The sequence below is a fragment of the Littorina saxatilis genome, linkage group LG1 (assembly GCF_037325665.1).
Source record: "Littorina saxatilis isolate snail1 linkage group LG1, US_GU_Lsax_2.0, whole genome shotgun sequence".
In the NCBI taxonomy this organism is placed as follows: domain Eukaryota; kingdom Metazoa; phylum Mollusca; class Gastropoda; order Littorinimorpha; family Littorinidae; genus Littorina; species Littorina saxatilis.
This window is the reverse complement of record NC_090245.1, coordinates 97,414,471-97,430,152: the sequence shown is the minus strand read 5'-3', so window position 1 is coordinate 97,430,152 and position 15,682 is coordinate 97,414,471. Positions and strand designations below refer to the sequence as shown.

At 47.7% G+C, this 15,682-nt stretch overlaps 1 protein-coding gene across 4 annotated transcripts in view; it reads left to right on the top strand.

The window, feature by feature from the left end:
* The window catches only part of LOC138946890 (sodium channel protein 1 brain-like), a 206,328-nt gene that overhangs the window by 160,246 nt on the left and 30,400 nt on the right, over positions 1-15,682 (top strand). For all 4 annotated transcript variants that reach the window (XR_011449462.1, XR_011449465.1, XM_070318295.1 and 1 more), the window contains exons 36-38: positions 3,517-3,685; positions 13,494-13,601; positions 14,781-14,918. Coding sequence is in view for 2 of the 4 variants with exons in the window: in XM_070318295.1 (XP_070174396.1) it covers positions 3,517-3,685; positions 13,494-13,601; positions 14,781-14,918 (415 nt within the window). In the remaining 2 variants the exon portion in view is untranslated. The remainder of the gene's footprint in view (positions 1-3,516; positions 3,686-13,493; positions 13,602-14,780; positions 14,919-15,682) is intronic.

Genomic DNA, 15,682 nt, shown 5'->3' with positions numbered 1-15,682 from the left:
TCCATCATGGTGTGTATAGCTCTGTCCTGTGTGTCCACCCTTGTCCATCATCGTGTGTATAGCTCTGTCCTGTGTGTCCACCCTTGTCCATCATCGTGTGTATAGCTCTGTCCTGTGTGTCCACCCTTGTCCATCATCGTGTGTATAGCTCTGTCCTGTGTGTCCACCCTTGTCCATCATGGTGTGTATAGCTCTGTCCTGTGTGTCCACCCTTGTCCATCATGGTGTGTATAGCTCTGTCCTGTGTGTCCACCCTTGTCCATCATCCTGTGTATAGCTCTGTCCTGTGAGTCCACCCTTGTCCATCATCCTGTGTATAGCTCTGTCCTGTGTGTCCACCCTTGTCCATCATCCTGTGTATAGCTCTGTCCTGTGTGTCCACCCTTGTCCATCATGGTGTGTATAGCTCTGTCCTGTGAGTCCACCCTTGTCCATCATGGTGTGTATAGCTCTGTCCTGTGTGTCCACCCTTGTCCATCATCGTGTGTATAGCTCTGTCCTGTGTGTCCACCCTTGTCCATCATGGTGTGTATAGCTCTGTCCTGTGAGTCCACCCTTGTCCATCATGGTGTGTATAGCTCTGTCCTGTGAGTCCACCCTTGTCCATCATCCTGTGTATAGCTCTGTCCTGTGTGTCCACCCTTGTCCATCATGGTGTGTATAGCTCTGTCCTGTGTGTCCACCCTTGTCCATCATGGTGTGTATAGCTCTGTCCTGTGTGTCCACCCTTGTCCATCATCCTGTGTATAGCTCTGTCCTGTGAGTCCACCCTTGTCCATCATCCTGTGTATAGCTCTGTCCTGTGTGTCCACCCTTGTCCATCATCCTGTGTATAGCTCTGTCCTGTGTGTCCACCCTTGTCCATCATCCTGTGTATAGCTCTGTCCTGTGTGTCCACCCTTGTCCATCATGGTGTGTATAGCTCTGTCCTGTGAGTCCACCCTTGTCCATCATCCTGTGTATAGCTCTGTCCTGTGTGTCCACCCTTGTCCATCATCCTGTGTATTGCTCTGTCCTGTGTGTCCACCCTTGTTCATCATGGTGTGTATAGCTCTGTCCTGTGAGTCCACCCTTGTCCATCATCCTGTGTATAGCTTTGTCCTGTGAGTCCACCCTTGTCCATCATCCTGTGTATAGCTCTGTCCTGTGTGTCCACCCTTGTCCATCATCCTGTGTATAGCTCTGTCCTGTGAGTCCACCCTTGTCCATCATGGTGTGTATAGCTCTGTCCTGTGTGTCCACCTTTGTCCATCATCCTGTGTATAGCTCTGTCCTGTGAGTCCACCCTTGTCCATCATCCTGTGTATAGCTGTGTCCTGTGAGTCCACCCTTGTCCATCATCCTGTGTATAGTTCTGTCCTGTGTGTCCACCCTTGTCCATAATCGTGTGTATAGCTCTGTCCTGTGAGTCCACCCTTGTCCATCATGGTGTGTATAGCTCTGTCCTGTGAGTCCACCCTTGTCCATCATCCTGTGTATAGCTCTGTCCTGTGAGTCCACCCTTGTCCATCATCCTGTGTATAGCTCTGTCCTGTGTGTCCACCCTTGTCCATCATCCTGTGTATAGCTCTGTCCTGTGAGTCCACCCTTGTCCATCATGGTGTGTTTAGCTCTGTCCTGTGTGTCCACCCTTGTCCATCATCCTGTGTATAGCTCTGTCCTGTGTGTCCACCCTTGTCCATCATCCTGTGTATAGCTCTGTCCTGTGAGTCCACCCTTGTCCATCATGGTGTGTTTAGCTCTGTCCTGTGTGTCCACCCTTGTCCATCATCCTGTGTATAGCTCTGTCCTGTGTGTCCACCCTTGTCCATCATCCTGTGTATAGCTCTGTCCTGTGAGTCCACCCTTGTCCATCATGGTGTGTTTAGCTCTGTCCTGTGAGTCCACCCTTGTCCATCATCCTGTGTATAGCTCTGTCCTGTGTGTCCACCCTTGTCCATCATCCTGTGTATAGCTCTGTCCTGTGAGTCCACCCTTGTCCATCATCCTGTGTATAGCTCAGTCCTGTGTGTCCACCCTTGTCCATCATCGTGTGAATAGCTCTGTCCTGTGTGTCCACCCTTGTCCATCATCCTGTGTATAGCTCTGTCCTGTGAGTCCACCCTTGTCCATCATCCTGTGTATAGCTCTGTCCTGTGTGTCCACCCTTGTCCATCATGGTGTGTTTAGCTCAGTCCTGTGTGTCCACCCTTGTCCATCATCGTGTGTATAGCTCAGTCCTGTGTGTCCACCCTTGTCCATCATCCTGTGTATAGCTCTGTCCTGTGTGTCCACCCTTGTCCATCATCGTGTGTTTAGCTCTGTCCTGTGAGTCCACCCTTGTCCATCATCCTGTGTATAGCTCTGTCCTGTGTGTCCACCCTTGTCCATCATGGTGTGTATAGCTCTGTCCTGTGTGTCCACTCTTGTCCATCATGGTGTGTATAGCTCTGTCCTGTGTGTCCACCCTTGTCCATCATCCTGTGTATAGCTCTGTCCTGTGAGTCCACCCTTGTCCATCATCCTGTGTATAGCTCTGTCCTGTGTGTCCACCCTTGTCCATCATCCTGTGTATAGCTCTGTCCTGTGTGTCCACCCTTGTCCATCATCCTGTGTATAGCTCTGTCCTGTGTGTCCACCCTTGTCCATCATGGTGTGTATAGCTCTGTCCTGTGAGTCCACCCTTGTCCATCATCCTGTGTATAGCTCTGTCCTGTGTGTCCACCCTTGTCCATCATCCTGTGTATAGCTCTGTCCTGTGAGTCCACCCTTGTCCATCATCCTGTGTATAGCTCTGTCCTGTGAGTCCACCCTTGTCCATCATCCTGTGTATTGCTCTGTCCTGTGTGTCCACCCTTGTCCATCATGGTGTGTATAGCTCTGTCCTGTGAGTCCACCCTTGTCCATCATCCTGTGTATAGCTTTGTCCTGTTAGTCCACCCTTGTCCATCATCCTGTGTATAGCTCTGTCCTGTGTGTCCACCCTTGTCCATCATCCTGTGTATAGCTCTGTCCTGTGAGTCCACCCTTGTCCATCATGGTGTGTATAGCTCTGTCCTGTGTGTCCACCTTTGTCCATCATCCTGTGTATAGCTCTGTCCTGTGAGTCCACCCTTGTCCATCATCCTGTGTATAGCTCTGTCCTGTGAGTCCACCCTTGTCCATCATCCTGTGTATAGTTCTGTCCTGTGTGTCCACCCTTGTCCATAATCGTGTGTATAGCTCTGTCCTGTGAGTCCACCCTTGTCCATCATGGTGTGTATAGCTCTGTCCTGTGAGTCCACCCTTGTCCATCATCCTGTGTATAGCTCTGTCCTGTGAGTCCACCCTTGTCCATCATCCTGTGTATAGCTCTGTCCTGTGAGTCCACCCTTGTCCATCATCCTGTGTATAGCTCTGTCCTGTGAGTCCACCCTTGTCCATCATCCTGTGTATAGCTCTGTCCTGTGTGTACACGCTTGTCCATCATAGCTCTGTCCTATGTGAATTTGGTCAGTCAATGTCATCGTCATTCTATCTGACTCTTGGTTTGGTCAGCTGCAACAACACCCACGTCCTGCTCGCCAGCGGCAAGTGGAAAAGTTCTGAAGATGGTGACTGCGGCAACTTCTGGTTTGCCATCCCCTACATGGTGTCCTACATCATCCTCACCTACCTCTTCATCATCAACATGTACATCGCCGTCATCCTGGAGAACTACCAGCAGGTCAGTCACTTTTCACTTCTACACTACCCGTCATACAAAAAAGTACACATACATTTAGCTGTAGATCGTTGTGATGCGGCCAGTTATATTAAAACCAAGTATATTGCTAGAAAGGTAATTAATTCCCATATCGTATGAACTAAAGAGTTTCAATTTTAATAAATTAGTGTTTATGCAGTGTACCGGAGACCTAGGACACCCCCCAAAATCAAATTCGCAAAAGCCAACTTGCAGATACTAAAATACACACAATAATCAAAATAAGCAATACTGACCCCGTTCTGTTCATCCTCCTCGCACTCGTCAAGGTTCGTATCTGTCAGCCTCACTGTCCGTCCTCTCGTCGTATGTAATCCTGCCTCTGTGTCACAATATTACTGGCCGCATCACAAAGATCTACAGCTAAATGTATCGGTGCACTTTTTTATGACGGGTAGTGTATATGAGGTTAGATCAAAACTATTGTTTATGTGTGCATGTGTACAGGCTGTTGGTTACACACAGGGAAAAGAATGGTCGTACTGACTGTGTTGTGTGTGTGGGTGTTGTAAGGTTCTCATTCTTGCAAGGTAACATGCAGATAGCTGGATTTGTTGAGAGCCTTTTAATCATAGCTTGCTTCATATACAAGCATGGCTGCGGAGAGGAAGTGTCTTAATGACGCAACCCAACACAACAACTAATAAACAACTAATGCAATCTACATCTCCCTTCTCAATGGAGATGTAACAAAACAAAGCGATGCTAAAACAAGAGTAGCATGAAACTCTAAACTCAAACATAAAGTTATTAATTTCTGCTCTTCATGCAAGATATAAATTATAATAAAATATTGAAACAAAGAAAACAAGTAAATTGTCAACTGTCTCTTTCCTTTCTTCCTGAATGAAGAACATAACTAAACAGTTCTAAGAAAAACAAAGAAAACAAGTGAATTGTCAACTGTTTTTTCCTTTTCTTCCTGAACGATTTTGATTTTGCAATGACTTCACACTGTCTTGATTGTTTGTTTCTGTGTTGGAATACAGATTGTGACTGCATTATTGCCAACATCGGTCAGTGTCATTGTGATCAAGTGTCAACATATTTTGGATTTGGCTTCACAACTCTTCCACAGCGCGTCACCGTGGGTTGTGTGAGAGTATCCTCGAACTGGACCTTGGGCTGACTGGGTACTGAAGGAGGCATCAGATCAGGGCTGGCTGGCAATGCTGGTGGTGCAGGATGTGGAGGTGACAGAGATTTGGAAGAGAGGGTTGTGGGTGACACGGGGCGAAGTGGGGTGGTAGAGATTCTCCTGGGCACTTGTGGCATGGGAGGGGTTGGGTTAGTTGCTGTGGGATGAACAGTAACTGAGTGCCGAAGAGTTGGCTATGGCAGAGGACATGAGTCTAGCTGCCTCTGTTCATTGTTCGAAGCGCTGTCGTTAGAGATGGTCCACTGCGGTCTGGGTTCACGGACAGGCAGGAGATGTCTGTTGCGGACATAGTCTGCGCCGTCGGATGTGACGACATACGACCGAGGGCTGCCGCGGGCGGACTTCACAACAGCAAGCTTCTGAATTCCTTTTTTAGTTTGCATGCGCACCACTTCACTGAGTCTCAGTGGTCTTTGGTCTTTTGCTGACTTGTCGTGATGACATTTCTGCTGCTGACGGGCGGATTTTAACTGCTTTGAGACGGAGGTGGTGTTCAAGGGCTTAGGTCTCAAGAGCTTTGTTGAGGTTGGCAGGGTGGTGCGGGTGCGTCGGGATAGTAGGCGCTGTGCTGGTGACCCCATGGCGTCTTTTGGGGTGTTGCGCAAGTTCAGAAGACCTAGCATCGTGTCGGAACCGTCTTTCTTGCTTTTGTTTAGCAACTGCTTGGCCTGTTTGACAGCGTTTTCAGCCAGGCCATTGGACTTTGGGTAGTAAGGGCTGCTGGTGGTGTGTACGAAGTTCTATTCTTTTGCGAATTGTTCAAATTCATGACTGACGAACTGACTGCCATTGTCGGTCATGAGTTTTTCTGGGATGCCGTGAGTCGCGAAGAGGCGTTTCATTTTGCCAATGACTGAGCGTGAAGTGCTGTCAGGCAAAGAGTCCATTTCAAACCATCCAGAGAACGAGTCAACGATAACTAGGTACTGGTGGTTGTTCCAGTCAAACAGGTCGGCAGCAACGGTTGACCATGGAAGCTCAGGAACAGGATGGTTGATGAGAGGTTGTTTCTGCAAGTGGGCTTTGTTGCTGTTACAGGCGGAGCATTGTGAGACAGTGTGCTCAATGTCTTGGCGCATTCTTGGCCAGAAGACGATGTCACTAGCAAGTTTTCTGGTGCGCTCAACTCCCATGTGGCCTTTGTGTAGGACAGCAACATATGTTGACCGTAGCGTTGGCGGAACCACTGCCCGCTGTCCTTTCAGGATGATGTCATTTTCAATCACCAATTCGTCGCAGAAAGAAAAGTAAGGTTTGAGCTCAGGCGGCACACTACGCTCGTGTGCAGGCCAACCTTCTGTGATGAATTTTGCTAGTTTCTGCATGGTCGCGTCAGCCAGTGTTTCTTGTTGCAACTCCGTCATTCTGGATAGCACGGTCATGACGTCATGCTCAAATTCTGCTCCTTCGGCCGGTTCTTCAGGGTGAGCTCTAGATAGCGTGTCAGCCAAAAACAGTTCTTTCCCCTTCTTGTAGACGAACTGCAGGTGGTATCGCGGCAACTACAGGAGCATTCTCTGTAGACGAGCTGGGGCATCATTCAGAGGCTTCTTTACGATGCTGATCAGAGGCTTGTGGTCAGTCTCTATGGTCACTTGCCGACCGTAGATAAAATCATGGAATTTCTTGCAAGCAAAGACTGCAGCCAGGAGCTTCTTTTCAATCTGTGCGTATCTGGTTTCGGCATCTGAAAGAGCTCGTGAAGCGAAAGCAACAGGGACTCGTTCTGGAGACATGCTGCACCAAGTCCGCTTTTGGAAGCATCCACAGACAAAACCACAGGCTTTGCAGGGTCAAAGAATTTCAGCACTGGAGGATTCGCAAGGTCCTCTTTCAGTCGGTCAAACGCCTGCTGGTGCATTTCAGTCCAGTTCCACACAACGTCATTGTGCAGAAGTTCGCGCAATATGGATGTCTTCTCGCTGTAGTCCTTGGTGAACTTGCTCAAATAGTTCGTCATGCCGAGGAAACGTTGAAGCGCAGCTTGGTTCTCCGGTGGCGGCATGTTCCGGATAGCATCAGTTTTTTCAGTGTCAGGCTTCAGACCATCCTCGGTGAATCTGTGTCCAACAAAAGACACGCTCTTTGCTCGAAACTTGCATTTGCTGAGGTTCAACTTCAGTCCGATCTGACGCGCTCTCTCCAGAATCTTTCTCAGGTTTGCATCATGTTCCTCCATGGTTGAGCCCCAAATCAGAATATCGTCGACGATGATTGCGCATGGGTAGCCCTCAAACAGTCTTTCCATAGCCTGCTGAAAGACTTCTGAGGCTGTGTTGATGCCAAAAGGCATGCGAAGGAACCTGTACCTCCCAAAGGGAGTGGCATGCCGGCAGTGCTGAATGTGGTTCGCAGTGAGGAGTGTTTGTCCATCCGGATTTGCCAAAATCCAGCCTTTGCGTCTGGGGTTGAGAAGACTTTTGCGTTGCCGATGCGTGATGCTACGTCGCCTGCTGTACGCATGGGATAGTGTGGTCGTTGAAGAGATTTATTGAGGTCTCTGGGATCCAAGCAAATTCGGACGTCACCATTTTTTTTCTTTGTGGCAACCATTTGCGAAACCCATTCTGTGGGCTCAGTTTCGCGCACTATGACGCCTTTCATGATCATGTTTTCCAGCTCTTCTTTGACCTTCGTCTCCATGGCCTGAGGAATCTTGCGTGCTGGTTTGACTACTGGAGCGACAGTGGGGTCAACTCTCATGACGTACTTGGGTGGAAGTGTCCCTAGCTGGTCGTCATCAAACAGGTCCCGAAACTCTGTAGTAATCTGTGCATGAAGCTGAGTTTCGTCCTCGTTCTTGAGCTCGTACACCGATTTGTCAAGCTCAATGAGCTGTAGGCGGAGGGCATCATTTAAACCAAGGATGGGGGTGGCCAGTCGATCAATGACTTGAAACGTGATCATCTGCATCGTATCGCCGATCCTGCAGTGAAGATCATCGGTGCCCAAAGTGGAGAAACGACTGTGTGGTGTGTGTGGGTGTACAGGCTGTTGGTTACACAGGGAAAGGAATGGTCGTACTGACTGTGTTGTGTGTGTGTGAGTGGGTGTACAGGCTGTTGGTTACACAGGGAAAGGAATGGTCGCACTGACTGTGTGTGTTGTGTGTGTGGGTGTACAGGCTGTTGGCTACACAGGGAAAGGAATGGTAGTGCTGACTGTGTGTATGTCTATACAGGCGGTTGGTTACACTGGGAAAAGAATGGTCGTACTGACTGTGTGTTGTGTGTGTGTGGGGGGGTGTACAGGCAGTGGGTTACACAGGGAAAGGAATGGTCGTACTGACTCTGTGTGTGTGTGTGTGTGTGTGTGTGTGTGTGGGTGTACATGCTGTTGGTAACACAGGGAAAGGGATAGTCGTACCGACTGTGTGGGTGACACGACTTTTGAGCGCCAACATTTGAGCGCCAACATTTGAGCGCCGCACATTTTAGCGCCGCACTTTTGAGCGCCGCACATTTGAGCGCCGCGACATTTCAGCGCCGCACTTTACAGCGCCGGACATTTGAGCGCCGTAGGTGTCATTGTGTGCTGTTTTCTGAATAGTCGTTATTTGATCCGTTATTTTGCGTGTTTGTTTGTTTAAGTGTGATGGTGTTTATGTTTATGGTGTAGTCTGTAACACACACACACACACACACACACACACACACACACACACACACACTCACACACACACACACACGCACACACACACACACACACACACACTCACACACACACACACACACGCACACACACACAAACACACACACACACACACACACCAGGGAGAACAAAAATGTGCATACTTTTATTGACGTCTGAACATGAACAACGGGCGCGCTGGCACATTAAAATCACCGGGATGACTAAAAGCACTTAAATGATCTAAAACATGAAGGTGAAGGCCAGACCTTCCATTGTGTCGATCAAGCCACGCTGGCCAGCATACTTTTGCATACTTTTATTGACGACTGAACATGAACAACGGCCGCGCTGGCACATTAAAATCACCGGGATGACTAAAAGCACTTAAATGATCTAAAACATGAAGGTGAAGGCCAGACCTTCCATTGTGTCGATCAAGCCACGCTGGCCAGCATTGTACAGTATTGCACAATGATCCGTTTGGCACGCACCTGCAGGTCTCTGTACTTCCGGCGCTTGGGGCGGGAACCTGGCCTGCCAGAAGGCGGGTGATGTCGGCCTGCACAAGGATCTGTTCTTTCTTGAGCGCAGCGATAAGCCGCCACAGGCTCGGTGAATGCGCCCCGAGGAGGCCCTGGAAGGCGTTGTGAAACCCTTCAACGCTGTTGTTGGACATAGCATTGTCCGTCAGGGTCCTTTCGTGAAGGTTCCACATCTGCACAGCAAACATCGGTTGATGGCATGGTCCACGACGTCGAGGACGTCCAATGTATGTGTCCTCGAAATAATCTATGATCGGTTGGGCACGTGCGTCCCAGAAAGCCGATGTGGGGTCAAACACAGTTTCGAATGCATTCTCAACGTCTGCAGGAGGAAGGTAGGCGAGAGCTGGCAGCATTCTCATCAATTTTGCAAACTCTTCCTCATCTCTGTACACAGTTGCGAGTCCATGGTCTTGGATGTGTCGCCAGACATTCTGTGCCAGATGGAAGTGACAACCCGTCAGCTGTAATCCAGGGAAAGTTTCATCGAACGCTGAAACCGCGGCTCTTTCGAAGTCGGTCATCAACGTAACCAAAGCTTGGAGAAGTCTATCATATGTGGCACGTGACTTACTTGGAAGCAGGGCAAAAACAACAGGAATTGTCGATCCCATGTAAAGCACGTGAATCGAATACACCTGAGTAAAGTACCCCGGGGCCACCTTGAATGTCCCATCTGCGAACCAGTCTTTCTGCTCAAACAACAACCGAAGACCATCAGGTGTGGCGAAAAGAAGAATCCTGTCCGCTCCTCGACCAGAGTCGTACGCCAGGAAAGTAGTTCCGTCTGTGAGAACCTGCCACACATATAAAAAAAAATATGCTAAGTGTGTGTATGTGTGTATGTGTCTGTGTGTATATATATGTGTGTGTGTGTGTGTGTGTGTGTGTGTGTGTGTGTGTGTGTGTGTGAGAGAGAGAGAGAGAGAGAGAGAGAGAGAGAGAGAGGGGGAGAGAGCGCGCACATGCCTGTACTGGCACACAGCTTACACACGCACACACACACACACAAACACACACACAAACACACACACACTCACCTTCATGTCCTCTGGGATTTGACCAAGTTCTGCAAGCGTGGCTGCATGGTAACCTGGGCACGTTGTTGCGTTGCCGCTGTCGTTGAATAGACCTTGTCGAGGGCCCCAAAGGGTTTAAAATCGTGATCGTGATTGGCGTTTTTTGACCTTTCTGTGACCGTGATTGCCGAAATTTCCATTTCTGTGATCGTGATGGGACTTTGCCCGTGATCCGTGATGACAAAAAAATCAAGTCTCGTGATCGTGATCGTCATTTGTTTTTGTGATCGTGGTGGGCATTATTGCAAAGCATTTTATTTTCAACGTACATTTTTCACAGCTGTATCACTCTATGATCCTCTATTCGTCAAGGAGCCAATCCCGATTGAAGGGGAAGCAACTACACATTCAGAAATATGATTTTGACAGCGATTGCTTCCCTTTAAGAGAACCAATCACACACAAAAAGAAATCCAATCAGAAGGCAAATTGCAAAAGTCTGCCAAACTTCATCCAATGGAAGGGCTTCGTGCAAAAGTTTTAAGTGCATTCAGTCAAATTCGACTTCGAAGATCAAAAATGGCGTGCAGCGGTACTGTCATCGAATTTCTGTTATATTTTGTGGATTCAAGCCAGACCAAAGCAGGCGGCGAGAATGCCTTCCTTGGTGGAAAGGTCAGGCTACGGGTCGGTCTTTCCGAAGACGAAATATCAAGGTATGTTGAGTCTATGACTGTTCTGAATGTAGGCAAAGATCTTGAAATTTGTTCAAGATCTTTGAGTTTGAGTGAGATCATTGACATTGTCGACATTGCCACGTCCGGCTGTCACTCGCTCAGTGTGACCTCGACTGGCTCGAGATCGAGTCTGCGTGTAGCCAAAGCCGAAACTAGAAATGTGTTTTTCATCCCAGCAACGTGGACACGCTTGGCATAGATTCTAATTGTCGCTTCTTTGCATTAAGCTTGGATTTATTTTAGCGCCTGTAAACTTCAATATCAACAATGGGTTAAATTCAGAAACAATGGCGGGGAGACGTGCCAGTTTGGGTCACTTGATCCTCATGTCAAAGACGATCAAAGTCATGTTCGTTGGGGATTTTGTCAGGCATGCTACTTTTCCGGTAATTGCCGGAAATTCGATAAAGCCGTTTTCAAAATCCGGTAAAGTCAAATTTATTCCGGTGAAGTTGAAAAATTTCCGCAAAAACGATCCATGTGAATATCGCGCAACCCGACCGGGCGCCGTTCTCAATGAAGCCAGCGCACAGTAGTGTTGTTTTTCACCAGTTTGGAGGTGTGTTGAATGGTGGTGGGGGGAGGCTAAAATGGGATTTTTAACAAGATCACAACACTATTACAGCCCTGAAAATGATGCCCAGAATGCACCAGATTGCACAGATTTTAACCGTTTTTTGAAAAAAATTCAGGGGGGGGCATGCCCCCGGACCCCCCTAGTTGGCTCGCCTGCTTCGCAGGCTCAGGCTTGTGGCTTCGCCACTGGCACTGCGCGCTTCTTTCAGGTAAAACCATTTTTGGCCGGTAGCATTCCTGTTTGTTTTTCAAGGCCATGAAACCAGGCGATGGTGTACCTCAAATTGTATGGCAAAGTTGAAAATAAAGAACACATCACACATACATGTACTTTCATGTAATTTCAATCCACCCTATAGGTTTTGAGAAAATGGATTTACAAGCTTTAGCTCTGGAAATGTGAAATTGTGCAAGTATATATTCATGTGTGTGAGTGAGGGTGTGGGAGTTGAATGTGTATGAGTAGAGAGAGAGAGAGAGAGAGAGAGAGAGAGAGAGAGAGAGAGAGAGAGAGAGAGAGAGAGAGAGAGAGAGAACAATGAAAACAACATTCTTGTTACTGATTACAAATCATGATATATATTTCTGTGTGTGTATGAAAGAGAATTAATGAAATGAAATGAATGAAAAAAGAGAATTAAAAAAATAATAATAAAAAAGTGCAACAGTTCTCACTTTGTGTTGAATAAACAATAGATCCAGAGGAGGCGAATTACTGTGTGGTTGTGTTTACTTTGACACGTGCTTTCTGTACATGCAACTTTTACTGTGACCGTGATTTGCCACTGGTGTTCGTGATCGTGAAAACAAAAATCAAGGTAACTGTGATCGTGAAAGCTAAACTTTTCCTTCCCGTGATCGTGATGATACCCCCCCTTTGGGGCTCTCAGGTTACAGTGTGTGTGTGTGTGTGTGAGTTCATTTCTGTACGAGCGTACTCTGCTCCTTAGCTGTGCGACAACAGTTCACATTGCCTATTTCGTACGTGTGACATCCCATATAATAATAATAATTATAATAATAATAATAATAAGGTTATTTATAAGGCGCTTATCTTATCTTATGCTGCAGACTACAATAACTCTAAGCACACACTCACGTCTTTCGTGATACATATACTCGACCCGGCGCTCAAATGTGCGTCGTTGTAATGTGCGGCGCCGTAATGTGCGGCGCTGTAATGTGCGGCGCTGTAATGTTGCGGCGCTCAAATGTTCGCGCTCAAATGTTGGCGCTCAAATGTTGGCGCTCAAAAGACATGGAACCGACTGTGTGCGTGTGGGTGTACTTGCTGTTGGTTACACAGGGAAAGGGATAGTCGTACTGATTGTGTGTGTGTGTGTGTGTGTGTGTGTGTGTATGTGTGTGTGTGTGTGTGTACAGACTCTGACTGTTGGTTACACAGGGAAAGGAATGGTCGTACTGACTGTGTTGTGTGTGTGTGGGTGTACAGGCTGTTGATTACACAGGGAAAGGAATGGTCGTACTGACTGTGTGTTCTGTGTGTGTGTGGGTGTACAGGCTGTTGGTTACACAGAGAAAGGAATCATTAGTCGTACTGATTGTGTGTGTGTGTGTACAGACTCTGATTGTTGGTTACACAGGGAAAGGAATGGTCGTACTGACTGTGTGGTGTGTGTGTGTGGGTGTATAGGCTGTGGTTACACAGGGAAAGGAATGGTCGTACTGACTGTGTGGTGTGTGTGTGTGGGTGTACAGGCTGTGGTTACACAGGGAAAGGAATGATCGTACTGACTGTGGTGTGGGTGTACAGGCTGTTGGTTACACCGGGAAAGGTATGGTCGTACTGACTGTGGTGTGTTGTGTGTGTGTGGGTGTACAGGCTGTGGTTACACAGGGAAAGGAATGGTCGTACTGACTGTGTGTTGTGTGGTGTGTGTGTGTGTGTGTGTACAGGCTGTGGTTACACAGGGAAAGGAATGGTCGTACTGACTGTGTGGTGTGTGGGTGTACAGGCTGTGGGTTACACAGGGAAAGGAATGGTCGTACTGAGTGGGTGTGGGTGTGGGTGTACAGGTTGTGGGTTACACAGGGAAAGGAATGGTCGTACTGACTGTGTGGTGTGTGTGTGTGGGTGTACAGGCTCACCAGCAGGAAGAGGTGGGTGTAACGGAGGACGACTTTGACATGTTCTACTCGGTGTGGCAGCGCTACGACCCTCACGCCACACAGTTCATTCCCTACCAAATGGTGAGATGGCATGCTGGATTGTAGTGAAGCCTTTGACTGGAGTTTATGTTCCTTGTATGGTAATTTTTTATTTTCCATATATGGTGAAAGGTGTTATACAGCTTTGAAAAAAACGGGGAAACCAAGCTGTAATTTTGTAAGTATGCGCGTTTTGGAGAGCTTACCCATTGTGTCATTATCTGAGCATACGCACTTGGTGTCAAAATTCGTCAAAATTCACTTTACGTTCTTTTTAAGTGCGCAGGGGGAGATTTTTCACCGGTTCGAAACACTGAAAATCTCCAGTCCCATAACATTCGATTATTTTCATACCATCTTTATTTCTTACCATGATCCTGGAGAAAGCGAGATTTGTTACATGTTGTCCACTTTCAACTGAAATGCACCCACAGAAATGAAACCTTGAAAGCACAATTCTGTCGTCTGTAGAGAGTTTTTGCTGGTGAGAGCTGAAAGACACATGCAATAACGATTGTGAGCGATAAGGAATGAACGATAAATAGAATTCTACAAGCATTTACATTCTGTATCCTTATCAGTACGTGTTGCATGCACATTTCTTTTTACTTTACGTCATATCCACCGTAAACGATCAGCTAGCTGACTCAAGATGAGAACGACAGCCAATCAGACTGAAACTTCGCGGGACACACTCTTGTTTTCCAGGAAAGCGACTTCGGAACGCGTGACGTTGCGTTAAATCTTCGAAAACAAATTGCTAATTTTTTCTTTTTCAAAATACGTCATGTTTGACTGATGTGCTGTTTGAAGTGTTTATCCAGAGTGTGGCAGTGTGAATCCAATATATATGGTGCGTGCACAGATTGCAACAGAAGTTGAGCGTGTCACATCTCGTCTTCGACTCCACGTATTATACTTTTTTTCGTCAAAATATTGCACCCTATCGCTACGCCGGGTAAAAACACGATAGCCGTTACTCTTGACACATTGAAAAGAGATGGTAGTGAGATATGATCGCAACAGAAGTGTGTATAGAGTAAACGTTTCTGAAATTTCAAGCTTCAACTTTCTTGTTCATTCGTGTCCAAGTATAGCGTAGAGAGCTGTGTGTAAAAGTATTTACAATTAAACCAAGAAAAACTTGTTATGTTGTGAGATTATAACTGTGGGACAGAGAGCGTTCTGTGTGTTAACAGCACAACTTGCTGCCTGTTTCAGTTGTCGGACTTTGTAGCTGACCTTGACGCTCCGCTTGGCATCGAGAAGCCGAACGAGATCGCCCTGGTGTCCATCAACCTGCCCATTCTGCAGGGAGACCGTGTCCACTGCCTGGACATCCTCCTCGCCCTCGTCAAGGTTCATATCTGTCGGCCTCACTGCCCGTCCTCTCTTCGTGTGTCATCCTGCCTCTGTGTCTCAACGTGTCATGTCCCCTCGTCAAGGTTCATATCTGTCGGCCTCACTGCCCGTCCTCTCTTCGTGTGTCATCCTGCCTCTGTGTCTCAACGTGTCATGTCCCCTCGTCAAGGTTCATATCTGTCGGCCTCACTGCCCGTCCTCTCTTCGTGTGTCATCCTGCCTCTGTGTCTCAACGTGTCATGTCCCCTCGTCAAGGTTCATATCTGTCGGCCTCACTGCCCGTCCTCTCTTCGTGTGTCATCCTGCCTCTGTGTCGCAACGTGTCATGTCCCTACGTTGTTCTGAGCGTGTGTTGTGTGGGTAGAAAGAGTCACCCGTGTTTTGTTTGGGTACAACGTGCGACACGTGTGTGGTATGTGTGACACGTGTGTTGCGTGTTTAGAATGTGTGACACGCGTGTTGTGTATGGAGAACATGTGACACGTTTTTCTTGGTTATCTAACGTGGGGCACTGGAACACGTTTGTCTAAAGTGTGACACGTGTGTTGCGCGTTTGGAATGTGTGACACGTGTGTTGCGTGTTTAGAATGTGTGACACGCGTGCCGTGTGTGGAGAACATGTGACATGTGTTCGTGGTTGTCTATCGCGGAACACATGTTATGTGTGTGTGTCTAAAGCAAGGCACACGTGTTTTTCCCGTGAAGACCGTGTCACGTGTGTTGTGTTGTGTGTGAAGGACGTGTGACACGTGTGTTGTGTT